Source organism: Anolis carolinensis, chromosome 3 (genome assembly GCF_035594765.1).
Source record: "Anolis carolinensis isolate JA03-04 chromosome 3, rAnoCar3.1.pri, whole genome shotgun sequence".
Taxonomy (NCBI): Eukaryota; Metazoa; Chordata; class Lepidosauria; order Squamata; family Dactyloidae; genus Anolis; species Anolis carolinensis.
The window spans coordinates 159,662,920-159,689,452 of record NC_085843.1 but is presented as its reverse complement, the minus strand read 5'-3'; the positions used below and the strand labels follow the sequence as shown (position 1 = coordinate 159,689,452).

Sequence of the window (26,533 nt, the reverse complement as noted above, 5' to 3'; positions counted from 1 at the left end):
AATTGTATTCTTCGGCTTGCACATATAATGCCTACTCTGAAAATGATGCTTGAAAAGAAAATGCAGCCCACAATTCTTAAAATTGGCACATCTTGAAAGACTTCAGCAAAACAGCACTTAATTCGCAATGTTTCCTTCAATTAAGTTAAATCCTGCATTTTGTTAGTATTCTGAATTTAACAGAGCAGTCATATTATTAACAAGTAACTCCTAGCTATTGTGCTCATGCTACGGATCTAGTAGCAAAGCTTGTTTTACATCAAGCATGAAATGGAACAAATTAATATCACTTTGTTTACCACAATTATACGAATGCCTACATGAAATGCATAATTAGCACAGTAACAATATGCATATAAGTATTTAGCTTTACGCCTCCCAACCCTATTTTTTCAGTCTCACTGTGCTAATAACTAGCCTTGCTAACACACCAGAAGTTGGTTTTCTAGAGTGCTCCTTTTTAGTTCTATTAGAGAAAAGATTTGCAAGAAGCAAGTAAGATGCTATTATAGCAGGTACCGAGACTCCTATTCAGCCCAAGGACTTGGCTGGGATCTTTAGAAGGAAAAAGGGCAGTCACAATATATTCTGTAATTGCTCACATGAGCTCACAAAATTACTCAAGAGCAATACCACATGAACATTCTGAACATCTGTCTACATCCATACAGAACACTTTTCATTCAAGATCCAAGGAAAACAAGTCTAATAGGAGGGCTGTTATTTTTCTTCTTACCAGAATTCCCTTTAGCTCTTTCATTGCACTCTCGGAGGGTTTGGGCACTTCTGGCTGCAATTAAAGACAAAATACTCATCTCTATAATTTGATTTTGTAAATGCTAAATAATGCATTCAAGAAAAAACAGCATTCTCTATGAAAAATGGTAAGGAGTGGGATTCCACAAGGAAGACTTTATTGAAGTACACTAGACTGGATTGCAGAAATACTAATTGGATGAGCCTTTATAGTACAAAATACATAGTACGGGGACCAACCAAAGTGTGCATTTCTGTGTATGTGTGTGGAGCTAAATGCCTAGAATTGCTTAGATACAAAGGCTTTTTTTAAAAAGAGAGGGGGGGGGGGGAAATGTAGTCGATGTAAGCCTAAAACCTGGTCACATAAACCTTCATTAACTGTACAAAGCCATGTTATCTATGAAATCCCAGGTGTTGCAGTCCAAAAAACAAACTCTTTCTACTTCTGTTTGGACTGCATTACAAACTTCCCCCTCATTAACATAATTTACTCTAGTACATAATTTACCAGTGGTTGGTTTGTACAAGACTGTCTAAACAGAAGAAAGGGCCATTATTTCTGCAGTATTTTTTGCCCAAATTTAAGTTGGTCTCTACAAACAGGAGTTAGAAACACAATTAACTTCATTGACTTTCTGCATAAATGATGAAGATCATTTTTTGCTTCTTTTCACTGCTACTTGGTACAGTGAATGGCCCTGCTTCCAAGTATATTATTAAAATACTTAGTTGGTTTAAATCAAGGTTGGGCAACTGTGGAAGTCTAGGGGGCAGCATTAGTCCACCAAGAAACACTTGGACAGTTGCACACCTCCTGCAAGAAAATCAAATTTCATTTGTTTCCAAACACCATCTAGACATTGAGGAGCAGCATTTTTGATTTAGGGGTGTATTTTATAACAATAGGAAATGTGTGGAAACCACTTTCTGTTTCAAAAAAGGCCTTTTCTAGGGCCTAACTTCCTTTACCTCTGGGGATAGGGGCATTAAAAAAAAGATCTGAGTGGACTTTATGCACCATACAAACTGGAGTTTGCTCAACTCTGATTTTAAAAAAATTGTTCCTCCCTACTACAAGGCTGAGTGAAGGAAGAGAGAGGCTTTTGAACTGTGGTGTTGGAGGAAAATTCTGAGTGCCTTGGACCACAAGAAGATCAAACCAGTCCATACTGCTCACTGGAGGGAAGGATATTAGAGGCAAGGTACTTTGGCCACATAATAAGAAGACAGGAAAGCTTGGAGAAGACAATGATGCTGTGGAAAATGGAAGGAAAAAGGAAGCAAGATGGATGGATGGTATCCTTGAAGTGACTGGCTGGGGGTGGCGATGGCCAACAGGGAGCTCTGGCGTGGGCTGGTCCAGGAGGTCACGAAGAGTCGGAAGTGACTGAACGAATAAACAACAAGATTCCTCCCTACATCTGATGGTCTTAGGGTGGCATATAATACAAACAATTTGCACAGTATGAAACAATTTAAAACAATCTAAACCATTTAGACTAAATGCATATTTAGGCATGGTAATTAATAGCAGTCAAAACAAAACCATTCTGATGTGCAATTTGGCTGAAATCAAAGGCTTAAGTAAACAGCCATGTTGGTACAGTAGAGTCTCTGTTATGGTTGAGCCTTATGGCTCCGATACTGGGAGACGTGGTCGTAAGACTCCTCGGGAGTCAGATACTCTCGAGGAGCGAGAAAGGAAGCGGCTGCGGGACTTATTTGCAGAACCATCTGACGAGGATTCCTTTGAGGGTTTTACTGAGAGAATGGAGGAAGAGATGGTTAGCTCAGAGGAGGATGACATGGAATGGACTCGTGTGAGGGGGGATTTGGGTGCCAGTGGCAATGATAGTATGGAAGGCGATTGGGGACCTTCAGGATTAGACCCGTGGACAAGCTGGAGGGATGGGACGGGATCCACAGCTGGGGATGCTGTGGGGCGTAGTCAAAGGTGTTTCAGTTCTGATGAGGAAAGTGATGAGGAAACGCCTGGAATTAGGGTAACAGCTGATAGCGATGAGGAGCTGTAAACTGGCATAAAATGGGGTTTGGAAGCAATGGCTAATTGCGTTGGGCAAGGTAATCTGGACGAACGCTTGGGCTCTGTGTGGGAAATTCCTGAAGACGGGTGTGATTCGTTTGCTGACTACGTAAGTTACCAAGGACACTGGGCATAGACGGCGGGAGGAACTGTGTGGGCTTTTGTTGTGCAACCTGTGCTTAATCTTAATAGCTTGGACCTCCGTCGTCTTCTTGACGGACGCCATCTGTTTATTCTGGACTGACTGACTGACTGACTGACTGACTACGGCCTCGGACTCTCCTTCCTGTGATTATCGTTGGACCTGGTGAACTACAAACGTCTGTACCTGCCTTACGACCTTCGGACCGGATTGGAACTTCGCTGACCGCTTCTGCCCTTGAATGCTGCGTTTGTATCTGGAAATTGCTTGCTGTGTGGAGGAGTAACCTCTTAGTTACTCAAACATAGCTTTTGGCAGCAGAGAAGCATCTGCTGCCAGTTTTTTGTATTCCTTTGAACCTTTTGTTCACCAGCTTTTGTTTGTTTTAGTCCCAGGCTGAAGTAAGCTTTTTTGGTTTGACCCGGATTAAACTCCGGTTTAATCCGGTTTATCTTTTGAACGTTTTCCTTGTGTCTTTTTACTTTTAAGGCCAATGTTTGCCTAGCCCTTGTCTTTTACGGGCATTTTTGGTTCTGTAACTCCAATAAACTTTGTTATATCTTATCTTGTGGCGTTCTGTCCTTGACAGATTGCCCAACGCCCATAAAAAAGTTTTTTCTTAGTAGTTAATTGCGTCAAGAAGACGATGGAGGAGCTCAAGGCTCGCTTTGATCAGTTGCAGGCTGCTTTTTACGCTGCACAAGCAGCACAGCCAGCCAAAGGACATGTTATGACTCCCGAACGTTTCGACGGGTCTCGGAACAAACTGCCTACCTTTTTGGCACAAATTGAACTCTATTTTTCCCAGATTAGTGTACAAGCTTTTCCTACGGACACTAGCAAGGTGGCATTTATTTTGAGTTTATTGACTGGTCCCGCAGGACAATGGGCCACTAATTTGATTTTGGGAAATGACCCAGTCAAGGACAATTTAAGTGATTTCAAAAAATTATTAACTGACACTTTTGGGGATCCCCTCCGTACGGAGAATGCTAGCTGGGCTCTTTATCGGTTGAAACAGGGAAAGGGGACTGTTTTGGATTATTTAAATAAGTTTAACTCGTATCGACATCAATTAGACTGGGGGGAGAATGCATTTATGCTTTTGTTTATTGCGGGTTTAAATGACTACCTCCAGGATGAATTGGCACGTTTAGAGCCGGCAGAAAGTTGGGATGCCTTAATAGCTAAAGTGTTGCGTTTGGACGCCCGGTTCGAATCCCGTAAACAGTCTAGAGCAATGTCTGCGCCACCTGTGTTTGAGCCTAAGGCACTTGTGACAAAGGGGGACGAACCTATGGAACTCGGGGTGTTTAAAAAACTATCTATAGCAGAAAAAAACCGTAGGAGACAACTGGGGTTGTGTTTGTATTGCGGGAATGCTGGGCATTTTGCCAGAACTTGTAATGTAAAACCTTCCCAGCTTTCGGGAAAAGGCCAGCCCTAGTGCGACGTGAGTCCAACGCATTAGGGCTTTTAAAGCAGTCAACTGAGGGGAAGAAACATGTCTTTGTACCCATTTCTTTATCTGTTGGGGGAAAAGAACTTGCTTCTACTTTGGCACTGCTGGACTCAGGGGCTACGGTCTCATATGTGGATGTTGGGTTTGCAAGGAAGCATGGACTTCCTGTAGTGCGTAAAGCATGCGATGTATGGGTGGAAGGGGCGGATGGGAGACTATTGGAGACTGGGGTGGTTAATCATGAGACCTCAGAGATAACGTGGGAGGTACAAGGAGTAACGGGAAAGTTTGTTTGGGATATTACACGATTACCAAGGTACGACGTGATCCTGGGAATGGATTGGTTAACCTTAGTAAATCCTCAAGTGGACTGGGTAACGCGTACTATAGCTTTTAAGAGGCAGGAATGTTTTGCTCTAAACCCTTCTCAGCTTGATATGGAGGGAGTGCCTGGTGAATATGGGGAATTTCAAGACGTATTTTGTAAAAAAAGAAGCAGATAAGTTACCGCCTCATAGACCATACGATTGTGCCATTAGACTAGTGGACGGTGCAAAATTGCCAGCAGGAAGGTTGTACGCCTTAACAGTACCAGAAAGGCAAGCCTTGAGAGAATTCCTTGACGAAAACCTAGCTAAGGGGTTTATTCGCCCATCTAGCTCTCCAACTGCTGCACCTGTGTTCTTTGTAGCTAAAAAGACAGGAGAACTCAGGTTGGTTTGTGATTACCGGGTTCTTAACAGGCACACCATTAGAGATAGGTACCCGCTACCTCTGATTTCGGAATTACTATCGAGGGTGCAAGGGGCTAAGATCTTTACCAAGCTTGACCTGCGGGGGGCGTATAACTTGATTAGAATACGGGAAGGTGATGAATGGAAGACGGCATTTAACACGTGTTTCGGATGCCACGAGTTCCGTGTAATGCCTTTCGGACTTTGCAATGCGCCTGCGGTCTTCCAAAGGTTCATAAACGATGTATTTAGAGACTTAATTGATCAATTTGTGGTGGTTTATTTGGACGATATATTAATTTTCTCTAAGGATGAAAAAGAACACCGACAGCATGTTAAGCAGGTACTACACCGCCTACGGGCTAATGGGCTTTTCGCTAAGGCTTCTAAATGTGTTTTTCATGTACCTGAAGTTGAGTTCCTGGGGCATGTAGTTTCCGGAAAGGAACTCAAAATGGATCCGCATAAAGTTGACGCAGTCAACTCATGGCAAGAACTTAAGACTAAGAAAGATGTGCAGCGGTTCTTAGGCTTCGCTAACTACTACCGGGAGTTTATCCCAAACTTTGCCAAACTCACGGTACCTTTAACGCAACTCTTGCGTAAGAAACAACCGTTTGTGTGGGGACGGGAGGCTCACAATGCGTTCTTACAGTTAAAGTCTAGCTTCCAGGCAGACAATATACTAATACATCCGGATGTGGACAAGCCGTTCATAGTAGAAGCAGACGCTTCTAGCTATGCGTTGGGGGCTGTATTATCTCAAAGGGATTCATCAGGGACTTTGCGTCCCTGTGGATTTTACTCTCGGCAACTAACACCATTTGAACAAAATTATACTATATGGGAGAAGGAATCACTGGCTATCAAGGTGGCGTTTGAGGTGTGGCGGCACTGGTTAGAGGGCGCACGGCATCAAATTGTGGTCAGATCTGACCACAAGAATTTGGAACATTTGCAAACGGCCAAGAAATTAAATCAACGCCAGATTCGATGGGCTTTGTTTTTCTCTAGGTTTAATTTTAAAGTTCAGTTTGTGGAAGGGAAGGCAAATTTGCGGGCAGATGCATTATCTCGCAAACCCGAATTTAAGACCAGTGAGCAAGTAGTGTGCCAGACAATTTTGCCTACTGCCTCTTTATGTGTAGTGGAAAATGAGATTGGATTGCATGCTCAAATCCTAGAGGCTCAGAAGGAAGATAACTGGACTCAAGAGCAACTCATGCTATTGTCAGTAGGGAATCGTACAATGTTGCCTCATTTACAAGATCAGGATGGAGTACTGGTACGCAATGGACAGGTTTATGTACCAGTGGGGGCACTCAGGTTGGAGGTCATTAGAGCACATCATGACGAACCCATGGCTGGGCATTTTGGCAGATTTAAGACCGTACAGCTCATTACCAGAAACTACTGATGGCCAAAGATGCGACAAGACATTCTTCGCTTTTGTGATAGCTGCGCTGTTTGCCAGCAGAGTAAGACGCCTGTTGGGCGCCCTAGAGGTTTACTATCTTCCTTACCTGTCCCTGAGAGACCATGGCAAATTATTTCCATGGATTTCATTTCTGATTTGCCTAAGTCTGGGGGTTATACATGTATTTGGGTGGTGGTGGATTTATTTTCTAAAATGGCTCATTTTATACCATGTTCAACAATCCCAGCGGCTCCTACATTGGCGTTATTGTTTACCAAACACATTTACCGTTTACATGGCGCTCCTGAGGTGATTATTTCTGACAGAGCTCCACAATTTGTGTCGCGTTTTTGGAGACACTTCCATGAGTGTTTAGGAACTAAATTGAATGTCTCCTCAGCTTTTCATCCGCAGACGGATAGTCAATCTGAAAGAGTTAATGGGTTGTTGGAGCAATATTTACGTTGTTTCTGTTTAGACCAACCAACTGCTTGGGTAAAATGGCTATCGGTGGCTGAGTTCGCCTATTCTTCTGAAATGGCTGCTTTGCATGATGTTGCTCGTCGTTTACTATTAGAAGCTAAGGCAGCGCAAAAGACTCAAGCCGACCGTCATAGACAAGCAGGGGAAGAGTTGGAAGAGGGGGATTTGGTATGGTTGTCTTCTAAGTACATTAAACAGGCTGGGGGAAAGTTTGCGCCGCGGTATTTGGGACCTTTTCCTATTGTTAAAAAGATTTCTTCAGTAGCATTTCGTTTGCGTTTGCCTTCTACTTTTAAGATCCATCCTGTTTTTCACCGTTCTTTGTTAAAGTTAGATACCTCTGGACGTCGTGGTGCTGTAGCTGAAGACATCACTGCTGTCTCTCCACCTTTGGAGGAGGAGGCCTTTGTGAGAGGGGATAGTGTTATGGTTGAGCCTTATGGCTCCGATACTGGGAGACGTGGTCGTAAGACTCCTCGGGAGTCAGATACTCTCGAGGAGCGAGAAAGGAAGCGGCTGCGGGACTTATTTGCAGAACCATCTGACGAGGATTCCTTTGAGGGTTTTACTGAGAGAATGGAGGAAGAGATGGTTAGCTCAGAGGAGGATGACATGGAATGGACTCGTGTGAGGGAGGATTTGGGTGCCATTGGCAATGATAGTATGGAAGGCGATTGGGGACCTTCAGGATTAGACCCGTGGACAAGCTGGAGGGATGGGACGGGATCCACAGCTGGGGATGCTGTGGGGCGTAGTCAAAGGTGTTTCAGTTCTGATGAGGAAAGTGATGAGGAAACGCCTGGAATTAGGGTAACAGCTGATAGCGATGAGGAGCTGTAAACTGGCATAAAATGGGGTTTGGAAGCAATGGCTAATTGCGTTGGGCAAGGTAATCTGGACGAACGCTTGGGCTCTGTGTGGGAAATTCCTGAAGACGGGTGTGATTCGTTTGCTGACTACGTAAGTTACCAAGGACACTGGGCATAGATGGCGGGAGGAACTGTGTGGGCTTTTGTTGTGCAACCTGTGCTTAATCTTAATAGCTTGGACCTCCGTCGTCTTCTTGACGGACGCCATCTGTTTATTCTGGACTGACTGACTGACTGACTGACTGACTACGGCCTCGGACTCTCCTTCCTGTGATTATCGTTGGACCTGGTGAACTACAAACGTCTGTACCTGCCTTACGACCTTCGGACCGGATTGGAACTTCGCTGACCGCTTCTGCCCTTGAATGCTGCGTTTGTATCTGGAAATTGCTTGCTGTGTGGAGGAGTAACCTCTTAGTTACTCAAACATAGCTTTTGGCAGCAGAGAAGCATCTGCTGCCAGTTTTTTGTATTCCTTTGAACCTTTTGTTCACCAGCTTTTGTTTGTTTTAGTCCCAGGCTGAAGTAAGCTTTTTTGGTTTGACCCGGATTAAACTCCGGTTTAATCCGGTTTATCTTTTGAACGTTTTCCTTGTGTCTTTTTACTTTTAAGGCCAATGTTTGCCTAGCCCTTGTCTTTTACGGGCATTTTTGGTTCTGTAACTCCAATAAACTTTGTTATATCTTATCTTGTGGCGTTCTGTCCTTGACAGTCTCACTTATCCAGGACTTGCTTATCCAAGGTTCTGGATTATCCAAGGCATTTTTGTAGTTAATGTTTTCAATATATCATGATATTTTGGTGCTAAATACGTAAATACAGTAATTACAACATAACATTACTGCGTATTGAACTACTTTTTCGGTCAAATTTGTTGTATAACATGTTTTGGTGCTTAATTTGTAAAATCATAACCTAATTTGATGTTTAATAGGCTTTTCCTTAATCCCGCCTTATTATTCGCTTATCCAAGGTTCTGCCGGCCCATTTAGTGTGGATAAGTGAGACTCTACTGTACTTGGTACTGGAGTGAGAGCAGCGTTGGTGTCAATTAGATATCCACAGTGACAGTATTCTACAACATAATGTAGTTATGGTGATGTATCCTCAGATATAGGGAATACCTATATTCCTGTCTCTGATTTGAATCCTGATATTTCAAGAGACAGGCCCAGGAACTAGGTTTTGAATACTTAACACTTTCACTAGGTTTTGAATACAAAGTGTTATTTAGCTGTAGAGAAGATTGCAACAAAGTGCCTTCAGATGCCTCATGTTCTACTGGAATAAAGGGACTGAGGAGTCGTTCCATTAATTACACAAAGACAACTTCTGGAAAGATGGTCATTCTACTCAAACTCTGCCCCTAGTTTTATATGGGAGCTACTAATGACTTAAGGAGCCCGGATGGCGAAGTGTGTTAAAGCACTGAGCTGCTGAACTTGCAGACCTAAAGGTCCCAGGTTCAAACCCCGGGAGCGGCGTGAGCACCCGCTGTTAGCTCCAGCTTCTGCTAACCTAGCAGTTAGAAAAGATGCAAATGTGAATAGATCAATAGGTACCGCTCCGGTGGGAAGGTAACGGCGCTCCATGCAGTCATGCTGGCCACATGACCTTGGACAATGCCGGCTCTTCAGCTTAGAAATGGAGATGAGCACCAACTCCCAGAGTCAGACATGACTGGACTTAATGTCAGGGAAACCTTTACCTTTACCTTTTACCTTACTAATGACTAACCTTTGTCTTAGAGCGGTTGGTCTGATTAACAGGTCTAAGGTGGACACCCTTTTTAATTCTATCCATCATTTCTTCCACAGCTTGTCTCTTCAGATCTTTCTCTTCTCCTGTTTCCAACAAAAGAAAGTAATCAGAGTAAAAATAGTGACTTACTATAAGATTGTTTACCACATCCTCTTATAAATTGGTGTCTCCTTTTCTATTACTGAAAGTTGGTGAAGACAGGCAAGGAAAAGAAGACAAAGTCATAATGTATGTGTGTGCTTCAACTTATCTATTGACTTATAGTGACACTATAAATTTCATAGGGTTTTCTTAGGCAAGGAATATTCAGAGACAGTTTGATTAGTTCCTTCCTCTAAAACAGTGGTTCTCAACCTGGGGTCCCCAGATGTTTTTGACCTTCAACTCCCAGAAAGCCTAACAACTGGTAAAATGGAAATACATTTGTTAGGACATGACTACAGATCATGATGATGTTTTAAGATAGGTAAGTAATGCTATTTAATTAGATCATGGAATAATTAACTGCAAAATGGGGTAATGCAGCATGTTAAACTGTTGAGCTGTTGAACTTGCTGACCGAAAGGTTGGCGGTTCAAATCTGGGGAGCGGAGTGAGCTCCCGCTGTTAGCCCCAGCTTCTTCCAACCTAGCAGTTTGAAAACATGGAAATGTTATTAGATCAATAGGTACTGGTCTGGTGGGAAGGTAATGGTGCTTCATGCAGTCATGCTGGCCACATGACCTTGGAAGTATCTTTGGACAACGCTGGCTCTTCAGCTTAGAAATGGAGATTGGCACCAACCCCTAGAGTTGGACATGACTAGACTTAATGTCAGGGGAAAATCTTTACCTTACTATAATGTCTGGTGCAGTACAATATCTGATAAACCTGATATTCTCTCAGAATATTTGTGATCTGCAGGAAAATATTTTTACTGGAATGGTATTCCAAGTCAGTGTTTTTCAAGCTGAATGCCTATTTAACTGTTACTGTGATTTTTAAGTCCTTAATGGAGATTAACAGCAACACTGAATTAGGTTATAATAACTCAATCACATGGCAGCTTTCTCAATTTTAGCATACATCTGAACCATTTACAGAGCTAGCAATTTATTGTGCAAGTTAGGGAAGGTCACAGCTGCTAAAAACTATTAATTTATCAAAAAGCCTACCCTGTTCATTACAATTAGCTAAAAGCACAATCCAATGCATGTTCTATCAGAAATAAATCTCATTAAATTCAAGCAGACTGCCTTCCAAGTAAATATGTATAGGACTGCACTCTAAAGCCCCTGTGCTGTCCTAAAGACTTAGGGTCTTTCCACACAGCCATATAACCCAGAATATCACAGCAGAAAATCCCACAATATCTGCATTGAACTGGGTTATCTGAGTCTACACTGTTATATATTCCAATTCAAAGCAGAAAATGTGGGATGTTATTCAACTGTGTGTTTGGTTGTGGTATAAGTACCCAATGGGTCAGAGCACACTTCATCATATTAATGTTATCCTTCATATGCATGTTCATGAGTGCACATTAATAAAAAGAACTTGTTATTTAGAGTTGGGGAAACTGCAGGCCTGGCAAGGGATGCTGGATGTTGTAGACATAACTTTAGATAGTAACTTCAGTTCAATAGGTCAGACAGAGCAACAATATATACAATAGTTTCTCTGACTTCTTACAGAGAACAGAGAGAATAAACAGGCCTTTTAAAACAGTCTTTGAACATGCCTCATTGCCTTAGAAATTATCAGGCCTCAGAGAGTCAGCAGCCATTAATTCCCAAGTTGTTACCTCTTTGCTCTCTGAGGGAAAAGTGACTGCTCAAATTGTTTCTCTCAGCAGCAAGCCAGAAACAGTAGCCAATCAGAATGTTGGTTCCTGGCACACTTAACCAATCAGCTACTGACACATGTCTTTCCAGTCAACCCATTACACCATGATGCCTTTTACAAATTCCCACAAGGGAGTATTCCATTAGTAATGAACCATTACCCAGAACTTGGTAAAAGTTCAATTTGAGGACTATAACTCCACAAATTCATCCACTGCCATATTCACCTAGTGTAATGGTTGAAGGACAGAGAGTATTATATTTCCCAAAAGTAACTTTGCTTATGTTTACTCTTAATAAGCACAGTCAAATCCAGGCAGGTTCAATGGAAGGGCACAAGATCTAGCCAGAGAGATAATTTGATAGGTGATTACCCAAAAAGGAAGAGTTCCAAAATGGAAACACCTTCTATTTGAATTAGAGAAGCACCAATTCAAAACTGCCCAAACATGCACAGATGCTGAATGGGATTCTTTCTCTGTTTTCACAAATACTGTAGCCTGGGATTGTGGGATTTCCCACCCTGTAATTTGTGGCTGCAATGGACAGCTCCTGCTCCACATGGCTCTCCTGGATTGCATTGGGCTGTCACATATTTACAAGTAATCATGGGTCTTGTCAGAAGAAAAAGTGGAAATGAAAGCTGAAATGGAAAAGGGCTATGCAGCATGCCTTAGTTCTGTTATTAATGGGGGAAAGGGAGATGTGTGCGCTAAAATCTACCTGCTTTGAACTGACATGTTTTTATTGCTCATGCTCTTTTATTGGTGCTTTCTTACTTCATCTCTGGAAAGGTTTGTTTCCCCCTAAAGATTTGCTGAATTTCAGTGGCAGAATATTGTTGACTATTCTATGATGAATGTTAAAGTTTTGTTATAGTATTATATTATTGTATTCTCATTTCAAAATGTGTATTCTGCTCACCACCTTGGGATGATCTAATTTAGAGAGCTGTATTATAATATTAAATAAAGAAACAATACAAATTTGAAAAGTACTATTTTGGTAAGGATAAGGGTAAAGGTTTCCCCCTGACATTAAGTCCAGTTGTGTCCGACTCTGAGGGTTGGTGCTCATCTCAATTTCTAAGCTGAAGAGCCGGCGGTGTCCGTAGATGTCACCAAGGTCATGTGGCCGGCATGACTGCATGGAGCTCCATTAGCTTCCCACCGGAGTGGTATCTATTGATCTATTCACATTTGCATGTTTTCAAACTGCTAGTGTTATTTATTGCTATATAATTGTATTGTTTTACCTTGCTAAATAATGTGTTATTATGTTGCTATGTAATGCATGTGTTGTTTTTATGATTGGAAACCGCCCTGAGTCCCATCCGGGAGATAGGGCGGTATATAAATAAATAATAATAATAATAATAATAATAATAATAATTATTATTATTATTATTATTATTATTATTATTATTATTATTATAGGTTGACAGAAGCTGGGGCTAACAGCGGGAGCTCACTCTGCTCCAAGGATTCGAACCGCCAACCTTTCGGTCAGCAATTTCAGCAGCTCAGTGTTTTAACCACCCTGTGCCACCCTTCCCTTGTCTACTTTTCAGACTGATGTACTATCTTGGACTGGGAATGATATGGACATATTATGGAGAACACTGCAATCTTCATAGGTATGTGAGCTGTTTTGGCCAAGAAGGAAAGTGGTTCAGAAACAACTGGGTATAAGGAAGACAAGAGGCCAGAAACCCTAACAGAAAACCACTCCTTCCTATTCATAGCCTTCAGTTCCCATTTCACAAAATCAAACTCTCTTTCTCAAACAGCTTCCGCTTAATGCTGCTTCCTCTCTGATTCCCTTTCTTCCTCTTTCTTTGGATCACTATCCAAACACACACAAACATCATCCCTAGAACAATAAGGTCTATGATACACCAACATAGTTTACCCACAATTTTCTCTCTTTACTCCTAACAAATTTAAACAGAATGGGAAGTGGGTCTATATAGTAAAAGCCACAGAAGGAATAAAGAAGGAGTAGGCAGAGAATCAGCACAGTACTTGGAAACAATTTTATTTGGATTCTTATGAAAATCTAAGGTATGTAGTGTGACGTGAAGCAGATACTGGTGAAATAGTCATAACTATCATATTTTCACATCTACATTAATGTGTTTTTTTCATGTCAGGACTGACTTGAGAAACTGCAAGTCGCTTGTGGTGTGAGAGAATTGGCTATCTGCAAGGATGTTGCCCAGGGGATGCCCAGATGTTTTGATGTTTTTACCATCCTTGTGGAGGGCTTCTTTCATGTCCCCATGTGGAGCTGGAGCTGATAGAGGGAGCTCATCCACGCTCCCCCCAGGTTGGATTCGAACCAGCAACCTTCAGGTCAGCAACCCAACCTTCAAGTCATCAGTCCTGCCGGCACAAGGGTTTAACCCACTGCGCCATTGGGGGTTCCTACATTAATGATGTTGTCCTATCATAATGTAAAGCTGGGTAGAAACAAGGAAGCTTAAAGGCAGGTGTCATGCCTACCTTGTATTTATCACAATATCACTTCAGTGCACAACAGTAACCATCAGCATTTATTTTTTTATAATACCACCACAATTATTGATAGGCAGTAACAAATCTAACGTGGTTTCTGCTTAACCAGATTAACAGAGATGGTTCTTAAAATAGAAGGATCTTTTTGCTTAACATAAGGGCATCGAATCCACAGGGGAAAAAAAGTGATTTCCCTGACAAAACAATTTGTTTTACTGACAAGAAAACCTGGATACCTGAGTCTTGCTGAGATGCTGTCTTTTCTTTCTTGGCCATGCTGCTGTTTGGATGAGACTTCTTACGAATCATTGACATCAGGGACCTTTCGCAAAGTGAAGGAGGAGACAGTCACTCAGCTTTCTCTTGAACATGACATCTCTACTTTCAGAACTCGCTTTAGGGCCTTTTCGTTGCCTTTATTTCCATTGTTGCCAAGGGCATCAACCCCTTCCAGGATTGGGGCCCGTTTATATGACAAGCATTGTGAAAAGAGCTGGCAATAACCGACAAAAAGCGAGCTCTCTTATTGACAAGAGTGTTCAAACATTGCCAGGCAGAGACAGAAATGTCACACCGCCTAAAAATACACCCAACGTATTATTTATTTTGCTATTGCTGTTGACAAGGCATAGTGCAAAACACTTAAGATCTGAATATTAAAAGGTAACGTAGCACTGTGACATGCATGGCAAAATAAAGCCTTCTTACACAATAAAAAAAATTGAAGGGTTTGAAATGTTAACATGACGCATTACTCTCCAGAGAACAATGTTCCCCAGCAGGGTGCCTCTATATTGTCCCTTCATTTCTACAGTATATATTTGCTAGAGTAGTTCTACTGGTAAACAAACAAAATGGAAATGGAAAATAAAACCCCCCACAGTATCTATGGTTTCTGCTCAATCGAGAAAGCATGATATTAATTTTAAACAGGCACTGACAAGTCAATATTTGACCAAATATGAGATGTTTGCTGTCATTTCTTTCTTTTTCTTTTTTACAAAAAGCTTTTAAAATGCCGAAAAGAGGGGAAAGTTGTTATTATGAATGTGTACTGGGATGCCTTGAACACTTTTCTGAATGTTAAATGGCCATCAAAAGAATAAATAAATTCAGTGATCTTTAAACAGCCATAAAACTGCCTGTCACATTTAGAGGAATATGAACATTTTAGAACTATGAGAACCCGCCTAAAGACTAACCTGTGAAAAATGCTGCTAGCTTATTAAATAGAAATGGACTAGTTTTTGTTCTCTTCATTAAATGATCAGCCAAAGTACATTCTGTCCTTTGTGCGATACTCCTAACAGACCCTGATCCGCTGATTATTGTGTAATATCTGTTCTGCATATAATAAGCAGGGAAGAATAGCTATATTTCTGTCCCTTACCCCCTTTCAAAGAAAATTAGCAGTTATTCCATGTGGTCCGGAAAACATTAAATCCCCCCCTCTCAAAAAACAATCCGCCCACTAACAAATTGGTACTAGAACAGGAGACACAGATTTGCTGTTCTTCAGTGTTTTTTTTTCTGAAAGTGAGCGATTTCAGCCTTGAGACAGAGCAGTCCCACCTCCGTCTCAAGTGTGGTTGGTAGGTACGAGAGAACGGGCCTTCTTGGTAGTGGCCCCCCAGACCAGCCCCTACCCTCCAAACCTTCCATACACAATTAAAGACCTGGCTTTTCCAACAAACTTTTGATCATGTTTATACTTTCTTATAATACATAGGAGGACCTTTAGACTCTTTATTAGCATTTTACAATTCTGAGGTCGAATACTGCTGTTTTATCTACAGCAATTGCTTTATTGTTTTTACCAGGGGGTACTGTGAATTTATGATGCTGTGTTGACTGTTTATTGCCTATGTTTTGTTTTGCACTTGTTGCATTTGTATTTTGTGTCACACCTTGAGTGTTTTGAGAGCTGCCCCGAATCCCTCTGGGAGATGGTGGCGGGATATAAATAAAGTTTGATGATGATGATGATGATGATGGTGATTGTGTTGTCGAAGGCTTTAATAGCCAGAATCACAGGGTTGCTGTGTGTTTTCCAGGCTATATGGCAATGTTCCAGAAGTTTTTCTGGAACATGGCCATACAGCCCAGAAAACACACAACAGCCTTATTATTATTATTATTTCCGGTCCCAATTCAAAATGTAGGTTATTACCTACAAAACCCTAAATGGTTTGTGTCCAGTTTATTTGTGTAACCGTGTTTCCTCCTATGAACCTGCTCAGGCCCTGAGCATGGTCCAACCACTGTTATAAGCGTGGTTGGTGGGGACGAAGGAAAGGGCCTTCTCGGTGATAGCCCCCGGCTTTGGAATGCTCTCCCCAGGGAGATCAGACTGGCTCCCACACTAATGACTTTTAGGAAATAATTAAAAACTTGGTTATGGAAGCTGGCCTTTGAAAATGACTAACACAATTTAAATGATGGAGGATTTAATTGCTAACTGGTTTATTGTTTTAAGAAGGGTCTGATTTGTAATCCTTTTAATCTCAATATATGTTTTAACTGTCACATACCTCCTTGTCCATCGGTAACACCCTTCCGAATTTTATTAATATGTTTATGTGTTTTAATTCTTTAATTACTGTGTGATTTTAGTTTGATTTGGTTGTATGGGGGCCCCCTGGTGGCGAAGTGTGTTAAAGCGCTGAGCTGCTGAACTTGGGGACCAAAAGGTCCCAGGTTCAAATTCCGGGAGCGGAATGAGTGCCCGCTGTTAGCCCCAGTTCCTGCCAACCTAGCAGTTCGAAAACATGCAAATGTGAGTAGATCAATAGGTACCGCTCCGGCAGGAAGGTAACGGCGGTCCATGCAGTCATGCTGGCCACATGACCTTGGAGGTGTCTATGGACAATGCCGGTTCTTCGGCTTAGAAATGGAGATGAGCACCAACCCCCAGAGTCAGTCACGACTGGACTTAACGTCAGGGGAAAACCTTTAGCTTTACCTTGGTTGTATGTTTACTATTTTACTGTCATGTTTAAATTTATTGTTTTATTCCAATTTGGAAATTTTATTATAATGATTATGTTAGTGTCATTTTATATTTTTGATATTAAGTGAAATAGTTGTGGCATTGAATGTTTGCCATTTATATGTATGTTAACCACCCTGAGTCCCTCTGGGGAGAGGGCAGTCTAGAAATAATTTTTTTATTATTATTATTATTATTATTATTATTATTATTATTATTATTATTATTTTGATGTAAGCTTCCCCAAGTCCTTTCGGAGAGAGGGGGTGAGATATAATTAAAGCTTATACCGAGACGGCTTTGGTCGCCTTGGTGGATGACCTCCGCAGGGAGCTGGACAGGGGAAGTGTGACCCTGCTGGTTCTCTTGGACATCTCAGCAGCTTTCGATATCATCGACCATGGTATCCTTCTGGGGCGGCTCTCTGGGATGGGCCTTGGGGGTACTGCACTGCAGTGGCTCCAGTCCTTTCTGGAGGGTCGTTCCCAGCTGGTGAAGCTGGGGGACACCTGCTCGGACCCCTGGCCATTGACCTGTGGGGTCCCGCAAGGTTCTATTTTGTCCCCCATGCTTTTTAACATCTACATGAAACCACTGGGAGATGTCATCTGGAGTTTTGGAGTACGGTGCCATCTCTACGCGGATGACACCCAACTCTACTACTCTTTTCCACCTAAATCCAAGGAAGCCCCTCGGATACTGGACCAGTGTCTGGCCGCTGTGTTGGCCTGGATGAGGGTGAATAAACTGAGACTTAATCCTGACAAGACAGAGGTCCTCCAGGTCAGTCGTATGTCTGATCAGGGTATTGGGTGGCAACCTGTGCTTGACGGAGTCGCACTCCCCCTGAAGGCGCAGGTCCACAGCTTGGGGGTCCTCCTGGATTCAGGGCTGACGCTTGAGGCTCAGGTGTCGGCCGTGGCCGGGAGGGCCTTTGCACAATTAAAACTTGTGCGCCAGCTGCGACCATACCTCGAGAAGTCTGATCTGACCATGGTGGTCCATGCCTTAGTTACCCCTAGACTGGACTATTGCAATGCGCTCTACGTGGGGCTGCCTTTGAAGACGGCCTGGAAATTACAACTAGTACAGCGATCGGCAGCCAGGCTTCTAACTGGAGCGAATTACAGGGCGCGTTCTACGCCTCTGTTTAAGGAGCTTCACTGGCTTCCATTTACTTTCCGGGCTCAATTCAAGGTGCAGGTTATCACCTACAAAGTCCTAAACGGTTTGGGACCCACCTGCCTTAGAGACCGCATCTCCCCCTACGAACCTGTACGTTCTCTTTGCTCATCGGGGGAGGCCCTTCTCTCGCTCCCACCACCCTCACAGTCGCGGTTGGTGGGGACGAGAGAGAGGGCCTTCTCCGTCGTGGCCCCCTGGCTTTGGAACTCTCTTCCTAGAGAGATCAGGCAGGCCCCTACCCTCCTCTCCTTTTGTAGGAGCTTAAAAACCTGGCTCTTCCAAAAGGCCTTTGATGCCTAATTGGATGTTGGACTGATCCATCTGCCCATTTTATAATAGCCCCCATTTTGAGATGTTGCCAATGCTATTTTGCACTTTATTGTCCATTTCTACCGGCACATTCTGTTCTGGATTTTATGAATTAGTCTCCTGTTTTTGTATGTTTTTCATATGCTTCTTGCCGATTTTAACGATTGTCTTATTGCTATTGATGTTTTACTGGTATAATTGTTTTATAGTCGTGTTACTGATATTGATTGTTTTATCGGGCTAGGCCCCATGTAAGCCGCCGCAAGTCCCTTCGGGGAGATGGGATGGGGTATAAAAATAAAGTTATTATATTATTATTATTATTATTATTATTATTATTATTATTATTATTAAAACAAAATCTGATCTGGAACAACAGGTTCAAGTAACATCTTCTAATATATAGTTTACCATTTTGAGATACATTACAATTGGGCTTTTTTATAGTATAGTATTTCAGACACTGTGTAAAGTTCTTTATATGTTTGTTTGTTGAGCATAAATTTTCTTGCTATTGATTTAAAAATTCCACCCAAAAGTTACAAATCTGATTATATGATGCCTAAGTATCACATACAATTGTCGTTATTAATTTTGATCACCGAGAGCCCCCGGTGGCACAATGTGTTATACCCTTGTGCCGGCAGGACTGCTGACTGAAAGGTCTGCGGTTCGAATCCGGAATGCTCCCCATGCAGGGACATGAGAGAAGCCTCCCACAAGGATGGTAAAAACATCAAACATCTGTGCGTCCCCTGGGCAACATCCTTTCAGACGGCCAATTCTCTCACACCGGAAGCGACTTGCAGCTTTTCGAGTCGCTCCTCACATTAAAAAAAAATGATCATTGCATTCATCAATGTAAAAAGTATGCATAGACTTTAACATTACAAACTAACAGTTGTAGGTCTAGCATGTTTCAGGTTATACTTTAAAAATGTATAAAATGAGTTTACAACTACACTAAAAGGGTGTTTAAGATAACATATTAGTAATTCAATTGCAGAAAGCAAAATATATGCCATACCTTCTTCTGAGCTTTAGATCATGTGTAAATATTATTCTGCATTAAATATTTCATAGGTTTAAAAAGGATTATACCCCTGCCTGCTTCAGGAATATTGCAGAAAGGCTTTTAAGAGATATAGTACTGGGCACACTGGGGGCATAGCATGCAAAGAATTAGCGGAGCAACGGTTCTCTTCAAATAGATCTAAATTGCTTTGGAAGCAAAAATTAGGCAAGTCACATGAGGTAACAGAAGGTAGAAACAGGCTTATAAATGCTTATTTAGAAATACAAGTAATCAGACTTTAGGGCAGTCTACGTTTTCATTAAAATCATAAGTATAAATTGATTCAAAAGTGAATCTTGTTCACAATGCTTGGAACAATATGTTCCAAGATCAAAATTAACCTTCTCCCCCGTCTTTGTTAAAAAAAAACTGTAGTCTTATTTTTCAATATCTATTCTCTTTTAACAAAATAAGAAGAAAATCACATTTACTTATCAATGAGATTAGCATATGCAACTTTTGGAGGAGAAAAATTGTAGAAGATAGAAGAAAATGTTTTTTGATTCAATAGTTATTTTTAATGGTCACCTCTGACTCTTCCATATTGGCTTCAACAGAGAAGAGGGGAAAGGAGAAAGGCTGGGTTTGATTCTGTATCAATCTTTGGATGAAATGATATGTATTTTCTCCTGCACCGATGTCTTCTTATACCTATCTCTTATACCTGTCAATCAGGAAATTCATTGTGTGGATTCTTATCCCAGATAGAAATAGTAGTGGCAAGCTTCAGTGTCAATCTGGAAACTGGATTTGTGCAGCCCTATTGATAACATTCAGGCAAAATCCTTCACATTATTCATAATAAAAAGCTACATTAGAACCAGCCACCTTCAAGATCATTTCTGTAATAACTACAATATTCAGCACACTGAAACACCAGGAAATTATGTAGGTGCCACAAATTAGATTTCTGGAGGCAGTTCGGATATTTTCAACAGAGTGTAAGAGACAAGAAGCTCAAATCTCAGAACAATCCATTAGCACAAATCCTATAATTATATTTCAAACTACGAATATACTGCAGTTTATGTTGAATGTGAAATACATATAACTAAAAATTACAAGGTCTTGATGGATGTGGGTCCAAACGACATCTTTACACCCATGTGTGTGTGTATGTATATATGTGTGTGTGTGTGTGTATGTGTGTGTGTGTGTGTGTGTGTGTGTGTGTGTGTATATATATATATATATATATATATATATATATATATATATATAAATTCTGAACATAATTTTGATGCATTGGGGCAAAGAGAGTCATATGAAGTCTCTCAGTTTATGTTTTCCATGGTATCATATGAAGATCATTCATGTACTGTGAGTATATGTCTCTTCAGGTTGCCTGTCAACCTATGGTGACCCCATGAATTTCATAGAGGTTTATTAGGCAATAAATAAACAATATCATAGGCAGTTTGGCCACTTCCTTCCTCTGAAATAAATCTTACAGCATCTGGTATTGTTTAAAGGTTTTCCATTCAAGTACGAATCAGAGTTAACTTTGATTAGTTTCCAAGATCAGATGGGATCTGCTGCCTTTAATTATATATAGCTTGACTATTGTGGAGAATTAGAGATAAAGTAGATAAAATTGTGGAAATTATATATAGTCAATAAGTTTCTATTTGACCTTTGTTTCACCTAGGACCTTATCACATTGGGATATAATCCGTTCATATCAGTATGCATCCCATTTTTTTGGACTAGATGCATACTGTATTGAGATGGGATGCATACTCTCCTCATCACACCTGATTATTATGATTCTTCTAATTTGAAAATACTGTGCTTAGACTCATCACACCACGGAAGGCTGGCTCCTCCCAATTCATTGAAAACACCTCTACATCATCACTCTATGAGCTTTTACAAAGTATTGTTACTGATGGGATGCATACAGATTTTCCTATCAGACAAAAATAGTACTTCAGCAATGGAAGAATCCATATTATCTCCAAAAACATGATTAGAATTCCATCTGCACATAATCAATTTCTGCAATGCTTTGCAGACGGATTCTGACGAAATACTGACGGGATGGGGCAAACATCATGTGATGGGACACATTTAAAATCATTCTCAAACAGTCTCAGACATTGAGTATTTCCTAATGTGAAAAGGTCCCTAGACATACCACCTGTCTTTTTCAGCAGTGCATAATGTTCTAATTGACTGATGTGTTCCCCTCTCCCTGACACATTTAAACAAGTTTGAGGAATCTGTAGTCATCCAGATGTTGATGGTCAATATACCATTCCCTATCATTAGCTTATTGGGTGGGTCCAGTATCATCTAAAGCTCTTGTCCTAAAAGAAAACCACACTGTTTCCTCCATTTTTCAGCACCAGCATTTTTATGTTAGCAACCAGCATGTTTATGTTATCTATGCTTACTGGATTCCAACTGGTATAGTCTAGTAGAAAAACTAGGGCAGGCCTGATTTCTCTCAGCTATTCCCACTTAACTATGGATCTGTTGCCATTACCAAGGCATAGCTTTCCAACCTTGGGATGACTTAACTGTTTTATTCTTACTTTGTTAGTTGTCTTTTTTTTTTTAGTATTAAAGAAACATTAAAACCCACTAGAAAATTAAATATAAAACTATAGTTGATATTGTAAAGCTAGATTTTGTGTGATCTGCTGATATACACAACTTTTGGGTTAATCATACTGATTTGGTGACGTTCAGAATCATTCCTTGCATTATTCCAGCAAACAAAAAGTGTCATAATCTAGATGTGTTGAGTAGATATAGATCTGAAGCTGGTGGGTTGTGACTCAAAATCCAGGTTACATCTCTTCCCCTTGAAAGACCTACTGTCATTTACTTCAGCAGGTAATATCAGATACTGATGCTTTGGTTATTTTAAGTTGGACCTAATGATACCCGTTAAATTTAATATATTTAGTGACCTTTGTATATAGACAAGAGTTCTCCAAATAACCATAAAGAGTTCAACTGAATAGAATGTGTAGGTTTATTGCAAAAGTTTATCTTGGTAGCATAGATTCAAAATAAAAATAAACATTTGGGGACAACATATGAAGACTGTGACATCCTATTAGCGACATATCATGGAGTAGGCTGTTACTACACTATTACATTCACATTTAAGGTCATTGTGAAAGAAGATATCGAGTAACTCTTTGTACAATAACTGCTATTTGGAGTTGTTGAGAGCACTGGGGTGAGCACCATGGCCAATCAATGGCTAGTGGAGTGGATTTGGGGTATGATCTAACTGCAGATTTGCATTCAGGAAAAAAATAGAGCACTTGTCATCCCAGATTTTCAGCCAATTCACTGGTTAGTCCTGGGATGTGCTCTGCTGGTGCCATCATCTGGAACTGCACAGTTTTATGCCCCACTAATGGTTATACAATATCTGGCCCAGTTTATCAGTTACAGTTGCAGCTAATATTCCAACTTGACTGGTCAAAACAATCAGAAGACATTCCTAGGAGCAGGCAAAATGGCTTTTGGTCTGTCACCACAGAGTCAGTAAATCTGTAATGTAGAATTGCTGTTCAGGACAGGAAATCTGGAACATGCTTTATACTGTAGTCCACTTTATTCTTGCCATCAATAACCAAGCTTGGGCTCACGGGTATTGCAGTCCTAAAGTTTGGAGGATGTTGGGTTGTCTGTCTTATTGACATCTTATTCCTGAAACTTACTGATCACTGAGATCCTGTCATTTAATATTGCAAAACATATATTTCTGTTCTAAACCAAGAATTGGCCCTCCATTATTGATGTATGACAGTTTCTATCAGCACTAGCTACTAGAGCCAAAGGTGATGAATGATTGGACAGGACTGCAACAACATCTAGACGGAGACAAATTGAGAATCTAAAAAACCTAACATTAGATTAAATTGTACCTGATTGGATTTGGAGGTGGTGGAGGTAGTGGAGGTGGTAGTGGTGGTGGAGGAGGTGGTATGGGGGTTTCTGGCTGTTGAATCCTTTTTTGAAGGTCATCCGCTGTATAATGAAAAAATTGAGTCTCCAGTAAAAATCTTCTTATATCCAACCATATTAGAAAATAACAAATACAGGTTTGGCAAAATAGGAAAAAATCCCTTAGAATGAAGATTAATTAACTATTCAATGGGTTATGCTGATATAACATTAGATGCCAATTTGTTTTCTAAAATGCTTTCTGAGTTACACCATTTGTCAGAAACAGTTATGGTGCCTAATGTTTCTATTATTCTATATACAAATAACATCACATTGTACGGTAGATTCTATATATCTATTTCAGAAATCTTCATTGTAAACAGTTTCCAGCATGCATATAGGCATCCATCCATACATTTAATGAAAATGATATTAAACAAACTGTTATCCTGGTAACATTGGGTGTCATCTCTGAAGTTCTAAAACACTAGATATTCTTCCAGATATGATTCAAACAAAGCAGCCATTACAAGGGTATAGCACTAAAAGCTCTGTAGGGATCTATAATATATTGGTTGGAAGGCACCTCGTCACATCCATTGGTTTAAATACCTTCCCAAAAACTGATACCAAGATGCCAAAGAGACCATAATGTAGGACCAAGACCACCCATACACAGGTCTGGGAAGGTGACCTATTTTGGACTATGGTTCACAAATGTTTACTGGGAAGCTTCTGAAATACAGAATCCAAAAGGGTAACATTTTCCAATTCTTATCGGTCTAGATAAATTTCCTTTGTGAGCAAAACTAAAGATGAAACAAAATGAATTATAACAGTTCCATATAAGTAGTATTTCTTTATTTACCATTCATAAGTCCAACTTCATTGTGTCAGTGCATATCTAATCATCATATAACTTGAAACATATTGACTTTGTCTGATTTTAGAAGCCAGGCACGATTGGATCTGGTCACTCCTCAAATGAGAAACTGCCTGAAACTGATTTCCTGCCTGAAACCTTGGGAGAACTATTTCTGCCAGTTGGAACTAACATTATATGGCTAGATAAGAAAAAAAAACTGGTTCAATATAAAGTAGGGGTTTTTTTGTATATGAGCATGAAGATTTATCTAGAATGCCCAACAGTAGACCAATATGAAGAAACAACTTTGGCTCTTAATTAAAAATGGAAAAATATGCAAATAATGGTTGGAAAACATATGTTAACATGTTGAAAAATGATTATGGCAGGAATCGAAGGCCAACTTTTTTTTTTTTTGCACTTTAGGACTCATTCTGCGCAAAATTCACGCATGGTTGATTTGTAGAGAAAACAGCATTTTCTGAACAAAAAAGAACTGTTTTGAATAGAAAACAACATTTCTGCATAAAAATATTAATTTAAGTGTTGAAAATTGCTCCTTCCTGTCAGAAAAAGGTTGATTGTTTCAACACACAACCACAAGAGAATTTTTCACAGAAGAAGTCCTAGATGCAAATGGCTTTCAAAACCTGTGCAGTTTTAATAGAATTTTTCACAGTGGGAAGAAAATTATTAAAATTAGTCCTTACTTCCTTCAAGAAGACACTCAGTGAAGAAGTACATCACAATTTTTAATACTAACGGTCTCCTTAGTGATTATTGGTTCTGTTTACTTGTATTATATAACACTCTGCTTCCGTGGACATACTACCACTTCACAATCCCTGAAGAATCATTAGTGTATTCTTCTTCTCCTCACTTTTTGATATAGTAAACAGCCATTATTTTTAGTGTTCTGGTAATAGTTGAAATGTAGCAACCTTAAAGGATACCATCAAATGGAAATTTAGTCAATACACACACTCAGGTAATTTATATCCTATGGTGGTCTCTGAACGAGTTTCCTTGGTAATTTCCATAGGTTTTCCAGTTACTTTACAAGCCTGTGATTAATTTAACACACAACACTGTAAAACAGTTTTAGGGTTTTGCACAAAGGCATTAGTATGTTTTTCTTTTGACATTTTCCATCCACATAATCCAGCTGCTTTAGGATAGTTAAACAGTACTTCCCCTGCTGGTAGCTGTATTTTGAATTTATTAAGAAATGGCAATCTTAGATAAAGAGTCGTAAATTACAGTTTTTAGCACTTAATAGGTACAATGCTGTAAGCTGGTCAGGCACCATCCTGGCAAATAAGTCTTTGGTAACAACTAAATTACAGTAGTTGATCCATACTGTATGTATTCTAAGTGGTTTTGTCAGTATTCCTGATGCCTTGCTTTACCCTATAAACTGGACAAATAATAGCCACTAAGTCAGACAGGTTCTACAGTCAGATAGTGAGGGGTAAATGTTTAGCCTGAAGTGCATGGAATTAGCCACACGGCTCCCACCGGTTTTAGCCATTAGCACCCAAGAGAGTTGCAAAGCTAATTCCTTCTGCCATTGACACAGCATTTACTTTTTTAAATGTCACTCACGTAACACAAGGGGAAACAAAACTCTGACATCTGTAGGAGTTGCAGCTTTCTGACTCATTGTGAAGGGCTAAATCTTTTCTCAGAATATATAAAGAACTTCTGTATCTGGACTGTGTCTGTGAAACTTTTTAGTCTCATCATATGACTATGTTGGAGAGCATTCCTCCTTATAAAGATGCTGTGGAATTACAAATGATACAGGGGCAACTTGTGTCTCCCAGATAGAAAATCCTTTCTGGGTTTTAAAGGTGAAATCTACACAGTACTGAACCTGTCCTAAAGACAGGTCTCAACACATTTCATAAAGCTTTAAACAGTTCGGGTCAAGTCTATCTGTCAAAATGTACCTCCCTATATAGACCATCTCGCACACATTTTAAATCATTACTGATATGTCAGGCACTTTTTATGTGTTTTAGTCATTTAACTTTTCAGGGTACATGTGTTTTCTATGTAATTATGTTCTATCCAAATAGTTTTTTCTTTATTATTTTATTTTTATTTTCTCTTGTCGTTATAAGTTTATTGACACTATTTTGTGTTGTTTTGATTTGTGCATTTTTGTTGACTACAGCATTGAAT

The 26,533-nt window shown here is 40.4% G+C and overlaps 1 protein-coding gene and 1 long non-coding RNA gene across 4 annotated transcripts in view; one reads left to right on the top strand and one right to left on the bottom strand.

The window, feature by feature from the left end:
- The window catches only part of shtn1 (shootin 1), a 144,950-nt gene that overhangs the window by 34,665 nt on the left and 83,752 nt on the right, over positions 1–26,533 (bottom strand). For all 3 annotated transcript variants that reach the window (XM_062975662.1, XM_008114814.3, XM_062975663.1), the window contains exons 11-14: positions 23,460–23,562; positions 14,248–14,333; positions 9,649–9,755; positions 737–790 (exon numbers count right to left, since the gene is read on the bottom strand). In XM_062975662.1, coding sequence (XP_062831732.1) covers positions 737–790; positions 9,649–9,755; positions 14,248–14,333; positions 23,460–23,562 — 350 coding nt within the window. The remainder of the gene's footprint in view (positions 1–736; positions 791–9,648; positions 9,756–14,247; positions 14,334–23,459; positions 23,563–26,533) is intronic.
- On the top strand, positions 7,100–8,598 carry LOC134297631 (uncharacterized). Its single transcript, XR_010004442.1, has 2 exons — positions 7,100–8,001; positions 8,085–8,598. It is a non-coding gene; the product is annotated as an uncharacterized LOC134297631 (long non-coding RNA).